The following is a 15931-nucleotide window of genomic DNA, read 5'->3' on the forward strand; positions in this document are numbered from 1 at the left end:
CCTATTGCTATAAATTCTGTGTCTTAGGATTTTTCTTCACAACCACCTGATGAAGCAGCAGCACTCTGAAAGTTAGTGCCTCCAAATAAACTTATTGGACTATAACCTGGTGTTGTGTGATTTTTAACTTTGTAAGAAGTAAACTCTCCAGAAAGGCAAGTATAAGAGAATAAAAGGTGTGGATTGAAAGGTGAGACTGCAATAAGACCAATGACGGAGACATGTCACAAAGCACAGCCTGACAGGAGTGTGGGAAAAGACAATGATTTGTGAATATTTCTAGTCTTTCAAGGAAAAGTAAGATTTTCAGTTGGTGTTTTGGTCTCCAGAGCTTTTCTCTTCTCTTTTCTTAGAAAGAACTGCTTAAGCATTAGATGGATACCAGTGACTTGTTAGTTTCTAAAAACAGTTAAGTCTGTACAATCAAGTGTAAAAAGCAGGGAATCTCAAGTCATTAATTTATGAGAGGATGGATGATAGGCTGTTCCTGCAAACCAATGTGAGCCAGAGTGAACATATCCATACTAAGTCTTTGCAGTCCGAGGAACTTTGGATCAGTGTTTCCTGTACGAATCCAGCAAGACATCCCAGCTCCTGTCCTCAAATCTTCTTGCAATGAATGCCAACATTACATGTGCCTTCTTCACTGCTTGCTGCATTTGTGTGTTTACTTTCAGCGACTGGTGTACAGACACCCAGGTCTCATTTCACTAATCTAATTACAGAGTTAACATTTCGAGTCCAGTGACCCTTCAGAATGTTCTGCAATTCCTATTTTACATCCATTGGCTCATCCTCCAACTGGACTAGTTGCATCCTGGAACAATTCCAGTGGATTTGTCAAACATGATTTTCCTTTCGTAAATCCATGCTGATTGTCTGATTCTGTCACTGTTTTCAAGTGTACTGTTATTAAATCTTTTATACTGATAGCTGCTGTCTCATTAGAGATGGGTGACTGGTGCAGAACTTAACCAGAGAGTTACCACACGTCAGGAGTGGTTGAGAAGGTGGCATTCTACATGCTAATCTCACCCTGTACAGGAATTGATTCCATGCTACTAGCATCATTCTGCAAGCTTTTTGTACTCAGGTATAGCAGCCAGAAACAGTTTACTTCTGACCTGTTTTGATAGTTTCCACATGTGTTAGAGCAGGGAGATGTACTTTTGGTGTTTCATGTTATTTTGCAAAATTGGAAAAGACAACTCCAGCTACACTGTGCATGCTCTTTGGTACTTTGCACACAAATCCATCTCCAGCACCCACTCAATTACAAACTTTCTAACAACTGATGAGTCAACATGATTACCATGCGGACGTGACTTTTAACACTGCAGCCCAGCAGGATTTATTTCCCTTAAACATCCCTTAATGATTTTGAAAGCAAAGGCAATGAGTCATTCTGAAGCACATAGTTTGGACAATCTTGGAGATTACAGGACCAGCTGCTATAATCCAGGGAAGATATTTATAAATAACTTGGAGTATTTGCAGGTTGGGGTTTGCAGAACACAGCCATGATGTAGCTGCTGCCTAACAACAACTTGCTGCAAAGTAAATGCAAGGACTGGATCAACTCCATGTCATATCCTCTATTGCAGTCTTTCAGCTAAGTAATTGGAGCAACACGAGCATTACAATTAAATAAAGAGGTGGTGAGATACTGGAGAATTTCAGTAAGAGAAAAAAAACTCTTGACATCTCTCACTCCATCTTGAGTGCAGTTGCCTTTTTATCACCAGTGACACTGAGGTGACACTGAAATTTCAGAAAGCAATGGGAAACTAGAGTTTGAGTTTGGAATTGCCAATGTAGCAGAGGCAAAAGACTTAATTTGAACACCCTTGAAATTGATATATTCAAACCTATTGATTCTTGTGTTAGAGCAGTTAACAGCCAGGCCAAAATTCTTTTTTTCCAGAGCGCTATCCCATCTTGGCTGCTTTTACTTAGTAGAAATGAGATATTTGTAATCAGCAGCGTAAGCAAGGTGACAAGGGTATGTTACCAATAAGTAGACACTGCATTTTTCTGATCCTTTTTGCACATTTTCTGAATGAACATACTTACCAACAAATCACAGAAACATCAGACGAATCAATTCAATTGTACCTGAATTACAAGTCACACCCATGTGACACCAGTGCTGCTGAATATTGTTAATTCACCCAAAACTCGTAACACCAAAGTGTATTTTGTATTGAAACAATAATGAAGATATAGTCATAAAAACAATTCTTCCCTATTTTTGCGAAAGCAGATAAATTTAAATGTCAAAATTTTCACCTCAGATTCTATATATTGCAATTTACCTGAATTTCTGGTAAGTCTGTGATAAGTAGGCATTCATAGATGACAATTGTGCATTTTCTCCTTCGAACAGTTTATTTGAGGCAGCATGCTGCAACACTTTTGCCACGGAGCCCAAGTTCCGCCGTTGATCGGGATGGAGCTGACCACCAGCCGTCATATCAATAATATCAAATCCATCAGGAGCAACAATAGCCGGGTTCATGTAGCGATAGTAAAGAAGGTTGCCTACAATCTACAAACATCAATATTAAAATCACTGGGACACAACTTTTAGATAATTATGAAATAAGCAATAAATAGATTGTGGCCTTATCGGAGTCAAGTGTTACTCATCTTCCATCCCTCTACTTGGCCTGTTAATGTCCCATATAAGAACTAAAATCATTGTAACTTGTGATGTCCCATACTAGAATGGAAATTCTTAGCTATGCTTCCAATTTTGTAAAACCTCAAATACACTGCTTCACTTTAGGATCCAGGAGAAGTGTGATTTTTCTGCACTTTAGTCAGTCATAAAGACTAAACTAGGCCTGGAGAGACATCTGGCTAGAACATTATTTCACAAAATTATGATGATGAATAAGAAACTGAACATTATCACATTTGAAATACATTAACAGACGTAGGACCAAAGCTACAATGGTTTGTAAAACAATGAGGATTAGCAACACGAGTATTTCAGGGGTATTAGTCTTCAGATACGGTAGTTGTATTTACACACAAAAAAAACTGCAGTGTTTTAAATGATAAGTATGGGTTTTGAACTCATTCCTTCAAATTTTACAAAAAAAATCAAAATGTCCCCCCTCTAGATTTTTGGGCAAACTCTGGAGAACTGAGGTATTAAACTTTCAAGACTGGATTTGTAATTTCCAGTTTCAAAGTACAGTCCTCATATGGTACTGTGCAAGAAATCGGTTTGGCTGCACTGAACCATAAACATAACTTCGAGGTTACTGGGAGTCACCTGATGGCATATGTGAGCGTATGTATGATGTGAGCACACATTATCAACCTTCAAAATGAATATTTCAGTAAACATTTTGACTCTCACAAAAGGCCACGAGCAGGATTAGATCCATGGAGAACTTCAGAGATCAGTATTTACTCATTCTTGTAAAGGGCAAGCTTAGGTTTATAACTAAAGCTATATTAGGGGACACAATTTCCAAAAGGTCACATCACTAAGTCATATCGGCAAAGAGAAAAAAAATTAGTTGAAATGTCTTAGAATTTAGGAACGAATCTAGTTGGAAGAAACTTAACTAAGCTGGAAAACAAGATGATGGATTTGACATGCTGACTGTCATTCACAGCTGGTTGTATTGACAGTATAGACACCTCCCAGATACTTTGAGATGAACTAAACTTTATAGTGTATTAAACAAAACATGAATAGCAATCTTTAGGATAGTAAACAATTATGCCCTTCAGTGCACCAGTCAAAATAATGAAAAAAGCCACACAAAGACAAAACTTTTTGAGAAGCAGTCAAATTTGGAATGTTAATAAAGAAAATTATTTTCAAATCTACGAGCAACTAATATCCTAAAGTTGCCTTTTATTGCAGTTTTTGTTATAATTGCATAGAATTAGATAAATTGCATGGTAGTCCAAAAACGCAATATCCTGTTCTTAAAAAGGATTACAGAAGAAATTTACAAAAGTAACACCAGAACTAAAGGGTTAAAGTCACTGAGAAACACTACACTAGTTGGGACTTTCCTTTTCTTCTCTCATAGTTCATTCTCCAACTGCTGAGCTCAAAATTACGAAAGAATTTGACAGAATAGAAACTATCTTGTCAACATGTGGGAGAATGCGAATCTAATGGTTATAAATGTAAGAATCACAGACACCAATAAATTCTGTGTTGTGAATTCTATGTTGCAAACACAAAGGAATTTTAACAAGATTTCATCAGGGATGCTTCATTTTATAGGATATTTCATTCAGTAAAGTTAGTAACTTTCTTTTCCATTTTCAATAGGATTGTTATTCTCATTAATCTACAACCCCTCAGTAACAACTCTTTTGTAGAGAACTATTACTCGTGTTCAATCACATTAGAAGCAAATACAATTACCTGTTTACAATAAATCTTCAAAACATTTCTTTAAAGGTTGTCAAAATGACAACTTGTTTGGGACACAAATTACCATTTAAAAAAAAATGATGTTTCTTTTGTCAGAGCCAGTTGAAGTAAGCCAACATATCAAGTGTTATCGAGCTACCTTTAGCAGTTCATCTTCAGTGGAATCAGGAAATTTTTCATGCAGCGAATTCTTCAAAACTTTGGCGATGTACCTCATTCCATAACTACACACAGACAAATGAATTTTAAAAAAGGTGAAATATTAACACTTGCATAATAGATTTTCACACAAAAACTGTTACGATTAAATAAAGTTAAAAATCACACAACACCAGGTTATAGTCCAACAGGTTTAACTGGGAGCACGCTAGCTTCTGGAGCGACGCTCCTTCATCACCTGATGAAGGAACGTTGCTCCGAAAGCTAGTGTGCTTCCAATTAAACCTGTTGGACTATAACCTGGTGTTGTGTGATTTTTAACTTTGTCCACCCCAGTCCCACACCGGCATCTCCAAATCAAGACTAAATAAGTTTTTTTTTAAAAAAGTGCTCTTGAGATGCTATTTGAGTCACTCTACAGGGTTAATAAAAAAAATACTCTCCTCCCCTCTACAGGGAGGTAAAACACTTTTGCTCAACAAAAGTTAGACTCAGAAGCAAATTAATTGTTATGGAATAAAGCAACTTTAATAAAACACAAGGTAGAATCAATGACAGGAAAAGGCAGTAGGAGTAATAAGGGGGAAATCAGGAGGGTAAAAAGGGGCCATGAGATAGCTTTGGCAAACAGAGTTAAGGAGAATCCAAAGAGTTTTCATAAATACATTAAGGACAAAAGGTAACTAGGGAGAGAATAGGGTCCCTCAAAGATCAGCAAGGGGGCTTTGTGTGGAGCAGTAGGAGACGGGGAGATACTCAACTAGTATTTTGTGTCAGTGTTTACAGTGGAAAAGGACATGGAAGATATAGAATGTAGGGAAATAGATGGTGACACCCTGAAAAATGTCCATATTGCAAAGGAGGAAGTGCTGGATGTCTTGAAACACATAAAAGTGTATAAATCCCCAGGACCTGATCAGGTGCACCCTAGAACTCTTTGGGAAACGAGGAAAGGGATTGCTGGGCCTCTTGCTGAGATATTTGTATCATCGATAGTCAGAGGTGAGGTGTCAGAAGACTGGAGATTGGCTAATGTGGTGCCACTGTTCAAGAAGGGTGGTAAGGACAAGCCAGAGAACTATAGACCAGTGAGCCTGATGTCGGTGGTGGGCAAGTTGCTGGAGGGAATCCTAAGGGACAGAATGTACATGTACTTGGAAAGGTAACTACTGATTAGGGATAGTCAACATGGCTTTGTGCATGGGAAGTCATGTCTCACAACCTTGACTGAATTTTTTGAAGAAGTAACAAAAAGAGGATTGATGAGGGCAGAGTGATCTATATGGACTTCAGTAAGGCGTTCGACAAGGTTCCCCATAGGAGACTGATTAGCAAGGTTAGATCTCATGGAACACAGGGAGAACTAGCCATTTGGATTCAGAACTGGCCCGAAGGTAGAAGACAGAGGGTGGTGGTTTTTTAGATTAGATTAGATTACCTACAGTGTGGAAACGGGCCCTTCGGCACAACAAGTCCACACCGACCCTCCGAAGAGCAACCCACCCAGATCCATTCCCCTACATTTATCCCTTCACCTAACACTATGGGCAATTTAGCATGGCCAATTCACCTAACCTACACATTTTTGGATTGTGGAAGGAAACCGGAGCACCCGGAGGAAACCCACGCAGACACTGGGAGAATGTGCAAACTCCACACAGACAGTTGCCTGAGGCGGGAATTGAACCCGGGTCTCTGGAACTGTGAGGCAGCAGTGCTAACTTCTGTGCCGCCCACAGTGGTGGATGGTTCTTTTTCAAATTGGAGGCCTGTGACCAGTGGAGTGCCACAAGGAACGGTGCTGGGTCCACTACTTTTTGTCATTTGCAAATTAAGAGGTATAGTTAGTAAGTTTGCTGATGACGCCAAAATTGGAGGTGTCGTGGATAGCAAAGAAGGTTACCTCGAATTACATTGGGATCTTCATCAGATGGGCCATTGGGCTGAGGAGTGGCAGATGGAGTTTAATTCAGATAAATGCGAGGTGCTGCAATTTGGGAAAGCAAATCTTAGCAGGACTTATACACTTAATGGTAAGATCCTAGGGAGTGATGCTGAACAAAGAGACCTTGGAGTGCAGGTTCATAGCTCCTTGAAAGTAATCACAGGTAGATAGGATAGTGAAGGTGATGTTTGTTATACATGCCTTTATTGGTCAGTGTATTGAGTACAGGAGTTGGGAGGTCATGTTGCAGCTGTACAGGACATTGGTTAGGACACTGTTGGAATATTGCGTGCAATTCTGGTCTTCCTATCGGAAGGATGTTGTGAAACTTGAAAAAGGTTCAGAAAAAAATTACAAGGATGTTGCCAGGGTTGGAGGATTTGAACTATAAGGAGAGATTGAATAGGCTGGGGCTGTTTTCCCGGAGCGTCGGAGACTGAGGGGTGACCTTATGGAGGTTTATAAAATCATGAGGGGCATGGATAGGATAAATAGACAAGGTCTTTTCCCTGGGGTGGGGGGAGTCCAGAACTAGAGGGCATAGGTTTGGGGTGAGAGGGGAAAAATATAAAAGAGACATCTAAGGGCAACATTTTCATGCAGAGGGCGGTATGTGTATGGAATGGCCTGCCAGAGGAAATGAAAGTGAGGACTGCAGATGATGGAGATTCGAGTGAGTGTGGTGCTGGAAAAGCACAGCAGGACAGGCAGCATCTAAGGAGCAGGGGAATCAACTTTTCAGGCAAAAGCCCTCTGGTGGAGGCTGGTACAGTTGTAACATTTAAAGGGCATCTGGACGGGTATATGAATAGGAAGGATTTGGAGAGATGTGGGCTGGGTGCTGGCAAGTAGGACTAGATTGGGTTGGAAAGAAGGGTCTGTTTCTGTGCTGTACATTTCTGTGACTCTACGCTGAGAGTTTTAGTGTGATGCTTTTACTCCATGCAGATTATCCAGCTAGGAAAATACATCTCAGTTAGAACTAAATTTTATTTTAATTGTTAGCTACCACCAGTAAAAGATAAAGTTACCATTGTCCCAGAGGATGACAGGGCTTCTCTCTCTCTCTCTCTCTCTCAAGAGAGCGAGCACGAGCAAGAGAGGAGTGGTGGAGAGTTTAACCAGAGGATCACATGGCTCAGCTGAGGGGTGAATTACAGAAGACAGGACCTTTATGGCCAGTACAGGAATGGAATTCAAGTATGGTGAACAAGACTAAGCATGTTTTATTGAAGGAAGATTCCAGGGTACAGCCTACCATTTAAGAAGAGAAAACTTGCCTGTGCATCTCTCGGCTATTCTAATACCATTGTTCTGCTCTCCACTCAATGCGCTATTGACTCTGCCTTTATTTCTAAAATTCAATTCCAGTCTCCTGAATGGGTAAGCCCTTCTGCATTCATAATTTCATGAAGGAATAGCTTTATTTTTTTAGTTCACCCATCTTCAGTGTTTTTCCATTTTGCATTTTCTATCCCTATTTTCTTTCATCCATCATGGATTGGCCCTCAAATTCAAATTAAATTGAATTTATCCCTTCTGCTCAAACATATCATCCAGACATATTTACTATTCTCCTTGCTGCTGACCAAGTTCCCTCCTTTTACAGAGTCTGAAAATTTCATGTTTGCACTTCCTCTACACAAGAGGTGGTTTACCAGGATGTTGCCTAGCATGGTAGGAAGATCGTATGAGGAAAGGCTGAGGCACTTGGGACTTTTCTCATTGGAGAAAAGAAGGTTTAGGGGAGATTTGATAGAGGTGTACAAGATGATTAGGGGTTTAGATAGGGTTGACAGTGAGAACCTTTTTCCGCATATGGAGTCAGCTGTTACTAGGGGACATAGCTTTAAATTAAGGGGAGGTTGGTATAGGACAGATGTTAGGGGTAGATTTTTTACTCAGCGGGTTGAGAGTTCATGGAATGCCCTGCCAGTAGCAGTGGTGGACTCTCCCTCTTTATGGTCATTTAAGCGGGCATTGGATAAGCATATGGAGGTTATTGGGCTAGTGTAGGTTAGGTAGGCTTCGGTCGGCGCAACATCGAGGGCCGAAGGGCCTGTCCTGTGCTGTATTTTTCTATGTCTATCTAAGTCCATGTGCTCTTCAAATGCAGTGGATAAAATAATTCAGAACTGACCCTTGTCTAACCTGAGCAACATTCATTTACTCCAATACATTTGAGTTTTTTACTCAACCAACCAGGTTTTTATGCAAATCATTGGGATTTCAAAATGCCAAAACTTTTCTTAAATGTCAATCAATCCAAGGCTCATCAAATCTAATCTGAAAATTGTTACAGATTACATGCATTTACTTTTGCAGTTGGTCACCTAAAAACGGTAATTTTTAGTTAAAAATGACCAGCCTCAAATTAATTCTGGTTTCTCATTGATCAACTTATGCATTTCTTGATACTTGCATAAATATTTGCTGATAGTCTCTGAATGTTGACTTTATCACTACACTTTATCATTAATACTTTAAGTCTGTTATAAAAAATATCACTTCATACCTAACCATCAGTTCCTGTTGATACTAGCAGAAAATGCAAGTTACACAAACCAGAATCACACTTTGGAGTCTTAGTTTAAAATTATGTATGCATTTATTCATAATCACAATATTTGAAAAAATAATTCAGATAGTTTACTTTTCTATGGTTTAGTGTAACATGGGTGAGAATGGGGAAGAAAGGAAATGATATCAGATGAGCAGCAGGACCAGTACAAATTGCTCTATAACACTTGTTACTATCGCTGCTAAGGGCAAATCAGTCTTTTGTTTTATGGAGTAGAGGAAAAAAAACCTGAACAAAGTACATTTAATCAACTTGTACATTGGTATCTAATACAAACGAAATCCAGATGAAAATCAATAAAGCTCTCCAGAGTTTCATTTGAATTAAGAAAACAGGATCTACAGTTCGATATAATGTTAACGAATTTACTTTCTGCTTGAGACCAAATGATTCCAAGAACTTGATAACTGATCAATGAATTCAGAATCAAAAGCTAGAGTGGTAGGCAAGTAGCTGTTAATTGAATGACAGCTTAATAAGCAGGATGATGACGAAATTGGTTTAAGTCCAATTTTGGGTGCAGAATAGGTGCGATTCTTGGAGTGCATGTCTAAACATGTGGACAAATTGGACATGTTGTGACTAATTTAAATAAACTGGCAACTTGTCTAATGAGGGGTTGTCAGCATTGTGCATGGCTCATTTATAGGAAGTCGGTACCAACTGAAGGTAGGTATGGTTTTGCTGTTGAAAATTAAACATGAACATTCATTGATAATGGCACGTAGAGGAAATATTGCAAGAGCACCCCGTTCTGACTTCAGCCCCATATTTTAAAAATGGCTGATTTGAGTTGACCGCTGGGGCTAGCTCACAAAAGCATAAGATGCCGTCAGGTGCTCATCCAGAGTGAGATAACACATTGAAAATTTGTGATCCTTGTTTTAGTACCAAGAAATGAATGAACTGCAATGACTATTTCAATATCTTCAAACAGATTTTTAATTTTGATGATCTTGGAAACATTTGCTACAACTGACTCAGTTTGTAAAGAAATGCTAATGGCGGCATGGTGGCTCAGTGGTTAGCACTGCTGCCTCACAGCACCAGGGACCCGGGTTTGATTCCAGCCTCGGGCAACTGTGTGTGGAGTTTGCACATTCTCCCTGGGTTTCCTCTGGGTACTCCAGTTTCCTCCCACAGTCCAAAGATGTGCAGGTCAGGTGAATTGATCATGCTAAATTGCCTATAGAGTTAAGTGCATTAGTCAGGAGGAATGGGTCTGGGTGGGTTACTCTTTGGAGGGTCGGTATGGACTGGTTGGGCCGAAGGGCCTGTTTCCACACAGTCGGGAATCTAGGAATCTAGTCACTATAGGAATCGAGAAAGTGTCAGTGTATACCATTCATTAAAAAAAAGTAAGTACAGATGAAAATACCTTCAGGGCACTTTCTTTTTGCAAACAAGTTTGGCAATGACATAAGGCTGAAGCTGGCATTGTATTTTAAACAAAATCAGTGTCCAATGAGTGGAAATGCTGTCAAACTTTGGTTAAATTTAATGGTTGCAGCATACAAAAGCCAAGTCAACACTTATGGACACAAATGTAACTGCAGTTTATAACTGTGAAATACAAAAATACACAATGATTTTTGGTATATTTAAAACAAATTTCAATTGCACTGATTTCTAATATTTGTTTCTATGTAATATCTCAATTCTGAACCCATCTGCAACGTATAGAGATAGAGAATGGGTATAACTGGAAGCTTGTTCACAGATCTCCAAGAATAGGCTTAATAGGCTAAAGACTTCCACATAGATGCTGACATTCTACGATTCTATGACATATGCTACTTACGGAATGGTATCCAAGGATGTGCTAATGGACGTGAGAACCTTATCGGTGACTGCTTGCAGGTTGTGCATTGAGGTTTCAAGTTTTGTCTTGACTTCTGCATGTGACAAGGCCTGTTCTGCTGTGACATCATATGGCAGTTTGCTGCAAATGCAATACAATGTAATCTTTCCTTAGGCATGCAATTCATAGCTTTGATTAGAAACACCCATAAATGAATTATTGAAAAGAGAAAAAAACTGAATCAGAGTGTGGGATCCTCAATAATTTGAGTGAAATTATCTACCCATTCCAAACTGAAGTATATGAGAATAGAGATTAGGGTTACATATGAACCTCGATTATCCGGCATTCGATTAACTGAATTTCAGATGAGTCTAGATTAGAGTGGCGCTGGAAAAGCACAGCAGGTCAGGCAGCATGCAAGAAATAGGAAAACTGATGTTTCGGGCAGTAGCCCTTTATCGGGAATGAGGCTGGAAGCCTCCGGGGTGGAGAGTTAAATGGGAGGGGATGGGGCTGGGAAGAAGATAGTTGAGAGTGCAATAGGTGGATGGAGGAAGAGGTAAAGGTGATAGGTCGGAGAGGAGGATGGAGTGAATAGGTGGGAAGGAAGATAGACAGGTAGAACAGGTCAGGGGGACGGTGCTGAGCTGGAAGCTTGGAACTGGGGTGAGGTGAGGGAAGGGGAAATGAGGAAACTGATGAAGTCCACATTGATGCCCTGGGGTTGAAGTGTTCCAAGGCGGAAGATGAAGCGTTCTTCCTCCAGGTGGTGAGGGAGTGGCGGTGGAGGAGGCCCAGGACCATCATGTCCTCGGCAGAGTGGGAGGGGTGTTGAAATGTTCGGCCACGGAGCAGTGAGGTTCATTGGTACGGTTGTCCTGGAGATGTTCCCTGAAGCGCTCTGCGAGAAGGCGTCCAGTCTCCCCAATATAAAGGAGACCGCATCAGAAGCAAGGAATGCAGTAAATGACATTTGTGGAGGTGCAGGTGAAATTTTGATGGACGTGGAAGACTCCTTTGGGGCCTTGGATGGAGTTGAGAGAGGAGGTGTGGGCACAGGTTTTGCAATTCCTGCAGTGGCAGGGGAAGGTGCGAGGATGAGAGGGTGGGTTGTAGGGGGGGCGTGGACCTGACCAGGTAGCCACGGAGGGAATGGTCTTTGTGGAAAGCAGATAGGGGTGGGGAGTGATTTCAGATGATCCAAACAACAATGCTAGGTCCCGTTGTGTGGTTAACTATGTTATCCAACATCCGATGAACTGAGCGAAATACTGCCCACCCATGTCCTTAGGATAATCGAGGTTCCTCTGTATATGGATTCTAGATTTCAAACACATGGGACAAGGTTATAATGCTGATACACAGGCAGGAATACAGGAAAAGGTAGATGTAGAATTTCATGAAGTCAGCCAGTGTACTGACTTTTCTGCATATCTGGGAACAAGTATTTTCCCTCAAGTGGTGCAACAATTTTAATGTCCGCCATCTGCAACCACTAACCCACCTCAATCACCCACTCATTTAATCAATGAATCAGGAGCGCTGCAGTCTCCTGTTGGCAGATCGGTTGGGGGGGGGGTTGGGAGTGCTCCAGGGATCACTTTGACATTCCCTTACCTCCACCATTATCACCTGGCTGCAGCCAATCTAGTGAGGGACTGGTCCTCCACAGGATGTGGGGGCTAGCAGCTATAGCTATTTGTAATTTCAAATGGAATGTATAATGAATAGAAGAGGATGTCCCAAAATGGAGGCATTCTTGCTCTCAGTCTTCACTGGTTTCATAGATTCTGTGCAATGTGGAAGCAGGCCATTCGGTCCATTAAGTCCACACTGACCTCCGAACAGCAACCCAGACTCACTCCCCCTATCTGACTCACGCACTTCCCATGGCTAGTGCACCTAATCTACACATTCCTGGACACTATGGGTAATTTAGCATGGCCAATCCACCTAACATGCACATCTTCAGATTGTGGGAAAAAACCGAAGCAGACATGGAGAGAATGTCCATGTGGAATCCAACCCAGGTGCCTGGAGCTGTGAGGCAGCAGAGCTAACCATTGAACCATCACGCTGCCCTTCACTACATTGGCAGGCTGTGGCTCCCATCACACTGGAGGACCTGCTATTGACACTCCAACTTCGAAGGCCTGTTTGCCATCTTTAAGCAGACAGTGATTGCATCCTTCTGGCCACTGTCTGCCCATTCAGATCAAACTGTGATTGAGTTACTGTTCCTGATGCAGTGTGAATTTGACCACAATATTGTGGTTTTCCAATCTAAAATTCCATTCTAAAGACAGCACACCGAGCTGCATCATGACATCCTCATCAATCTTTAAAGCTGGCTTACTCTAGGCATTAACTTAAAGACCAGGTGAAGTACTCAACTTCAAGTAAACAATTTTGTAACGATCTCGATAATTTGTTTTTTCCTGACACAATGGAATAAATCAAAGCCTCCATTACATCAGCTTAATTTTTTTTTTAAGACAAGAAATCTATAAATAGTGAATCAGAACCACAGAACTGTTAGGGCACAGGCCATTCAGTCTAACATACCTGCACCTGCTCTTTAAATAAGCATCATTACTCAGTGCCAACCTCTTGTTCTTGCCCCAGAACTATACACACCATTATGAATGCCTCAACTAGATTTCCAGGCAGTGCATTCCATGCCTTAACTACTCGTTGAGAGATAACGTTTTTTCTCCTATAACCCTTGCTTCCTTTGCATATCGCCGCAGATATTTTTTTAAAAAACGGGTGGGAATAGCTTCTCTCCATTTGCTCTATCCACCCCATTCATGATTTTAAAAATCCCTATCAAATCTCCTTCCAGTAATTTTTAACTTTTATTAAAAATTCATTCATGAGATTTGAATGTTACTGGCTCGGCCAGTATTTTTTGCCCTAATGGCACAATGGGGGTGCAGTTGATAGTCAATCACATTGCTGTGGTCTGGAGTCACATGTAGGCCAGACCAGGAAAGAATGGCAGATTTCCTTCCCTAAATGACATTACTGAACTAACCTTTCTTCAGTGTAATACAGATGCAAAGAAAATTATTCTCAGCTAAGAGTCAGGAATAAGAAAATGAAAAGAAAAAATGGTATGTAACAAAAACAAAAAAAAAAGGGGAACACAAAGGGGTTTTAATCGATTGCCCTTGACCCAATCTAGCACCTGGAAACTGCAACTGTGCAAAAACATACAGCGCTCTCTCACTGGACTTTGGTCAACTTTTACAACATTATGGAATTTATCCCATCCATTTGTATTTGCTGTTTTGCATTAAGCAGCTGTCCTGGAATGTGCTTTTCGTGATCCAGCTCATTCAGGGAGTAGTGGATTGAAGCTTCTACTGAAAGGGTTGCATAACACATGCCAGGAATCTGTTTTGGGTTGACACTAGATGAGTAACAGGTAACCAACACCCAGAAAGGTCCAAAAGGAAACATGGCTAGAGTCCCAAAGTTTGAACACTATATGTATACAATGGGATTAATATCCATACTAAGCTTATTTGACGAGCTAACATAGAATGGACTATATGACTTGCTTCTGTGCTGTAAAATTCTTCTATTACAATAAAACTACCAAAAAGGTGAGCTTGTACACACTTATCGATTATTAATTTGTCAATTATGTTACCAACCTGGCTTCACCAGTCTGCATCTCCATTTGATTTACCCAGGCCTTATATACCTCCACTGGGTTTGTATTGATCGTGAGAGTTTTATCCTCCATTATTTCTTTTACTACAGGAGAAAGCAGCTGCCTGAGAGCATTCTGTCCACGTGCACCACGGTTGAAGGTGACCACCATTTTAATGACCGTGGGGTTTCCAGTGACAATATCTTGAACCTGATCCACCTTAGACCTGTATTTAGTAAACATAAGACAAAACATGCGCAGAATTTAAGAGCTTTAATTCACGTCTTCGCCAAAGAAAAGCTACTCTGTACATTCTCAGAACTCAGTTAAAGCACTTGCTTCTGAACTTTTATTTTCAAATGATAAATATTTAATCATATTGCACAACATTTGGTCACGTTTCATTAAATATCTTAGATTTGCAACTTTATTCTTTAACATTAAGGGATGGCAAGCTATTACAGTTTGCTTTTGGCTAACTATGGTGATTAAGAATTCATTTTGCAGTATAGCATACATATCCATATACTTGAGTGTTCATGTGTCACCAATAGATAGCCATTCTCTCTGCCTTGATATTAAAAAGGAATATATTCTGATTTTTATCCATAATGCTAAAACAATTTATAGTTAGGGCCAGTGTACATTTTTCCTTCTTTTAGTATATGATGCTTTGCACTGTAATTAGAAGGAACATGACAGCAATCATATTGTATAAAGCTCCTATTTTTATATACAACTTCAATTGGATACAAGATTATTTTTTTAAAAATGTTCCATTAATCATAGCTACATAGCTAGTGTCTGCAGTCATTTTTTTGTTATTTCCAGCTGCTAGTTTCAGGGGGTTTGGAAGTAAACATATTTAGATCCTCTTCCTCATATGTGAGAGCATTCAGTTCTGTCATTATGATTGTAGGGCTCACTGTTTCTTTGCAAGGGAAATTTTATAAAAGGAGAAAAAGTACATGGCCAAACCATTTTTTATTTGCCTTCACACAGAAACAGAAATTGCTGGGAAATCTCAGCAGGTCTGGCAGCATCTGTGGAGAGGAAGCAGAATTAACGTTACGAGTCCAGTGACCTTCCAAAGAAGAGTCCCTGAGCCAACATACTTGATTTCTTCCTCCAAAGCAGTTTTAAAGAGTTTGAGCAGCAGATATTCTTCTCGCTGGTTTGATGCATAGTTGTATAAGGAGAAGATGACAGTATCCATGAATTTAGTTGACTTGTTTTGAGGCATCTGGAAGATCAATTTGGCTAGGTAGGTTGGATTTGTCTGGGATGGAAAACAGAAACATTGGCTCAAAAAGGGTTAGCCTTATGAACAATTATTACTCAAAAACATAATTCAACACTTCGTTATGAAA

At 40.2% G+C, this 15931-nt stretch overlaps 1 protein-coding gene across 2 annotated transcripts in view; it reads right to left on the reverse strand.

Moving 5' to 3' along the window:
- The window catches only part of iqgap2 (IQ motif containing GTPase activating protein 2), a 349836-nt gene that overhangs the window by 90416 nt on the left and 243489 nt on the right, over nucleotides 1–15931 (reverse strand). For both annotated transcript variants that reach the window (XM_072547695.1, XM_072547705.1), the window contains 5 exons: nucleotides 15677–15840; nucleotides 14563–14787; nucleotides 10898–11038; nucleotides 4551–4635; nucleotides 2316–2548 (listed from right to left, as the gene is read on the reverse strand). In XM_072547695.1, the coding sequence (XP_072403796.1) occupies nucleotides 2316–2548; nucleotides 4551–4635; nucleotides 10898–11038; nucleotides 14563–14787; nucleotides 15677–15840 (848 nt within the window). The remainder of the gene's footprint in view (nucleotides 1–2315; nucleotides 2549–4550; nucleotides 4636–10897; nucleotides 11039–14562; nucleotides 14788–15676; nucleotides 15841–15931) is intronic.

This window comes from Chiloscyllium punctatum, chromosome 2 (genome assembly GCF_047496795.1).
Source record: "Chiloscyllium punctatum isolate Juve2018m chromosome 2, sChiPun1.3, whole genome shotgun sequence".
Lineage (NCBI taxonomy): Eukaryota > Metazoa > Chordata > Chondrichthyes > Orectolobiformes > Hemiscylliidae > Chiloscyllium > Chiloscyllium punctatum.